Source organism: Zingiber officinale, chromosome 2B (assembly GCF_018446385.1).
Source record: "Zingiber officinale cultivar Zhangliang chromosome 2B, Zo_v1.1, whole genome shotgun sequence".
NCBI classification, from domain to species: domain Eukaryota; kingdom Viridiplantae; phylum Streptophyta; class Magnoliopsida; order Zingiberales; family Zingiberaceae; genus Zingiber; species Zingiber officinale.
Window position 1 is genome coordinate 112,405,733 of NC_055989.1, and position 4,307 is coordinate 112,410,039.

At 46.8% G+C, this 4,307-nt stretch overlaps 1 protein-coding gene across 1 annotated transcript; it reads right to left on the reverse strand.

Annotated features, from left to right (window-relative positions):
• Window positions 1-3,143: 3,143 nt before the first annotated feature.
• Window positions 3,144-4,079, reverse strand: LOC122049435 (protein MARD1-like). Its single transcript, XM_042610817.1, has 2 exons — window positions 3,528-4,079; window positions 3,144-3,393 (listed from the first exon to the last, which is right to left on the reverse strand). The coding sequence occupies exons 1-2, from the start codon at window positions 3,911-3,913 to the stop codon at window positions 3,207-3,209; spliced, it is 573 nt and encodes a 190-aa protein (XP_042466751.1). The 5' UTR covers window positions 3,914-4,079; the 3' UTR covers window positions 3,144-3,206.
• Window positions 4,080-4,307: the final 228 nt, after the last annotated feature.

Here is a 4,307-nt window from a genome sequence, read left to right on the forward strand (position 1 = left end):
GACCGACTAGACTGAGAGGGCCGACCGACTACCCAACCGACCGGAATGAGATGGCCGACCGGCCGGGAATCCCCCGAGCCAAATGAAATACAACCCGACTAGGGGTCGGGTTTCCGAGGCTCAAGGTAAGAAGGATTCAGGACCAAGCGGGCTGTCCGTTCAACCGGTGCACAAGGCAACAAGGACAGGCAGGGACAATCTCATCCGAGCATACGACCGGGAGTCCTCCCAGTCGAACCGATACCTACAACCGGGGCAGAAAAGATATGCCTGCCGAGCGGCCGAACCGCTCGGCCCTGGAACAGACAGGAGGCGCAAGAGGACAAAGGAGATAGGGGATAACATCATTCTCGAGACATCTGCCGCCGACAAGCAGCAGAGTTGGTGGCCGAGCCGTACACGGGATCATACGGTGGAAGCTTCCACCGTCACATCCGGGATATGTTCGGACGATTGCGGAATAGCGTCAGTGGTACTTTTCTGACATGGGCTCGTTAAGGTATGTTTGGGGAAGCGTGCACGCATCAAGAAGCGTGCCCGCGCCTCCCCAGGGTCCTATATAAGGACCCCCAGACGTCGACGAAGGTATGCGCAATTCTCACTGTAGTCACAGTTACGCTGCCTCTCTCATTTCTCGTTGCCTGACTTGAGCATCGGAGGGTCGTCGCCGGGAAACCCCTCCCGGCTCGGCTTCTTTGCAGGTTCGCCGGAGATCTACACCACCAGCCGGAGACAGCGGAGCGTGCCACGTCACCAGCGTCCGTCGACTCAGTGCTCGGACAAGATCATTTATAAATAAAAATATTGCATATATATATAATCAAATTTAATACATAGATAAAAAAATAAACAAATGATAATCATCAATGTTAATAAGTATGGACTCCTGAAACATATAGTATTACAATGTTTAGAAATTAGCTAATTTTGTATGATAAATATATTTTACATGATTTATATATGATAAAAAAATTGAGTTTTAGTTGAACAAACCTCAAAAAAAATTGATCAACAGGATCTGATAGATCTTGAGTCTTTTGTGAATCAAAATTAAATGGAACTGATGGCAGAAGCAAATTAGCTATGAATCGTCGCATATGAGCCATGAGAGCATCATGATCCTCACATCACTTCCGATCCTCCTCAGCTCTCCTATGCATTTTAGTAGTCATCCACTGTTCCATCTTCTTATCCATTGAGGCAATTTGAGTATACAGTTCTTGATTTTTCTGTCTTAAATATTGCACCTCAGAAGAAGAGGAAGAGGAACCATCACGACCCCTAGAAGTCCTCAAACGATCAAATCCGACTTTAGCCTGAGAGTCAAAGCCGTAGAGGGTGGAGTTTTTTGTCCGTCCACCGATAACATCATAATATAAATATACCAACACTAAAATCACCAAATGACTACATATAAATTCAACCATGTAAAATAGTACATATTTACTGTTTATTAAATTATACATGAATAAGAGTAGTTTAGCCGGAGCCCCACTCTTTTCTCCCCTTCCCGATCTCTGTTGGCTGCCAGCACATGGCTAGTAGCTTTTCCGCTTACCAACACGTGGCTAGCGGCTTTTTCGGTCGCTAGGCATGTTATGCTAGCTTTGTAGGCCACTAGCCTTGTGTTGGCGGCTTTGCCGGCCGCTAGCATGAGGTTGGTGATTGTGTCAGCCGCCAGGAAGCGATTGTGTTGGCCGTTAGCAAGTGGTCAGCCGCTTGCAGTTGGCAGCGGTTGCTGGTACCGTTGCCAGCCATTAGCTCAAAGCCGGTTACTTGGCTAGTTGCCAGCCTGCAGCGTAGCTGGCCGCAAGCTCAGTAGGCAAATATTTTCGTCTTGCGCTATCGCAAGCTCGCGGTTATAAGCTTGGTTCACCGCATACTCTTTTGTTAAGCTTGTTTGTGATTCGAGATTCCCGATGGAATCTTGATTCCGTCAATAATCTTGTATTACCAACAGAATCACATGATTCCATCGATAATCTAATGTATTAACGATAGAATCACGTGATTTCATCGATAATCTAATGTATTACCGACAGAATCACGTGATTATGTTGATAATCTAATGTATTACCGACAAACCGACCCCACAGAAGTTTCCCACCGGCCACCAGTATAAATCGAGTACATGTGATGGGCCTAAAACCTAGCACCCCTTAGTTGTAATTCCCATTTGGAGGAAAAATCCTTACAAATACATCGTAGCTGGGAATTGAACCGTGGATATCTGAGAGACAACTAAGCGCTCATACCACTGCACATAGCCCCAGGGGCTTCTCTAAACCCAACTAGCCCTGGAGGTGACCAGCTCAGCCCTATGAAAATTTTCCACCGGCCACCAGCGTAAATCAGGAAGCACTCGCAGTGGGTGGCCCAATATCCCTTGGTTACACGCCTAAAATAATAAACCTAGCTAGCCCTGTGGGCGACCGCCCCGATCCCACAAAATTTTTCTACCGGCCATCAAGGTAATTCAGGAAGTGCTCGTGGTGGGCGGCCCAGAAGCCCAACATCCTTTGGTTGCGCGCCTCATTTGGAGGAAAAATTCTTACAAATTTGTCATAGTTGAAGATCGGACCACGAATACTTAGGTGACAACCTAGATGTCCTGTCGTTGCACCATAGTCCCGGGGGCATAACGTCGAGTCTGGGTGACCGATCCAGTCCCATGGAAGTTTCCTACCGACCACCAAAGTAAATCAGAAAGCACTTGCAATGGATAGTCAAGAAGTTCGACATCCCTTAGTTGTAAGTTTCATTTAAAAAAAAATATCTATAAATACATTGTAACCCATAAATATTTAAAAGACACTGAACAACCTTACCAACTCATACAACAAATATACATTTTAGATTCTCAACCTATCAAAATAACGTGGTATAATTCAACTATGAGAGAGAAACTCTTTACTCACATAGAAATGGTCAAGGTTAATTGTGCCCATATTTGCCATACTCAAGGAAATACAACTACTTTCATTTATGTTAATATCTATTTAAGGCATTTCCATTATATATATATATATATATATATATATATATATATATATATATATATATATATATATATATATATATATATATTATTTTTATGATACTAATCAATGAATAATAATTGACAAGCACGAAATACATTAATATACTCTTAAAATATTTTAATATATTTAATTATGAAAATATCAACTAAGTGCAGTCTGTCTTCCTTAATGAAGTGCAAACGCCGTCAGACACAACAAGGCAAGGCCCGGAAAGAAGTTCTCGCCGGCGGCGAACGGCGATCTCGGCATCTCCGTCAACTTCTTTATGGTTTGCGACCCATAAATTTCCTGTTTCTCGTCGATGATCATTTGCTTGTACCTGCACTCCGTGCTGCAAAACCCCTTCTCTCCTCTGCATCACAAGTATCAACAGTCATTAATTAGCAGAAAATCATCAATTTACAGCGACTTTGCTAATCGGTCATTAATTCGGTAAACCGATGCTGCAGAACATGCATGATCGAGTTGAGCCTGAAGTTTAATTACCTATACATGTAGATATCTTTTCCATGCAGCCACTTCTTGCAAAGGTTGCACCGGCTAAGGAAATCAGTCACCTGGAACCCCTCGAACGCTCCTCCGATCATTGTCGCCGGAGACTCGGTTGGAAATTCACCACTGCAGACACTTGCCGCAGTAGACGTACCGCCAGAATACAGATTAGAGGTCCGAGAAGAAGTAACTGCGCTCACGATCGTGGAGGGCGGCGGAGTGCTCTCGGCTCCGGCGGTGTTGTCGAGGGCGGCTACGATGGCCAGTCCGACGACGCCGCAGCATGGGTCCAGGTTTCTCCGGGGTTTGAGGGAGCGCAAGTGGGCGTCGGCCGACCACGACCGGTCACCGGAGGTGGCCGGGTGAAGCTGGTTCGCCATCTTGGCCGGAGGAGGTAGGCAATGGCCGCGTTGCTGCCCTGTCTTTGAAGGCTTATTATTTATGGGCCAATGATTGGATGCTGAAGAGCTACCGGCTGACGGCTGTGAAGAGCTCGCTCACTCGCACGCACAAGCTGTAGGGGGGAGTGGACACCTGCGATGATCGTGAACCGGGTGACCGGGACTCGGGGCCAGCGAAGTGGGAGTGGCAGAGGTGGGACCACGCCAGTTGTGGCGGACCCCGAGACGTCGAGGGGAGGAGACCACTCCGCCCCTCGAGTCGAGGTGGTGGGCCGAGTCGACATCCTTCTTCGATCCCGCACATGGGTCCGTGCGCGGGCGACGAGATGTTGGATTTGCAATGGTTGGACAGCTTGGCTCCCATATGAAGCGG

Excerpts from the sequence above, each read along its gene's own strand:
- LOC122049435 (XM_042610817.1), bottom strand. The coding sequence starts at position 3,913 with ATGGCGAACCAGCTTCACCCGGCCACCTCCGGTGACCGGTCGTGGTCG. Across the intron at positions 3,394-3,527 it reads AAAGATATCTACATGTATAG|AGGAGAGAAGGGGTTTTGCA; the intron begins GTAATTAAACTT and ends CTTGTGATGCAG.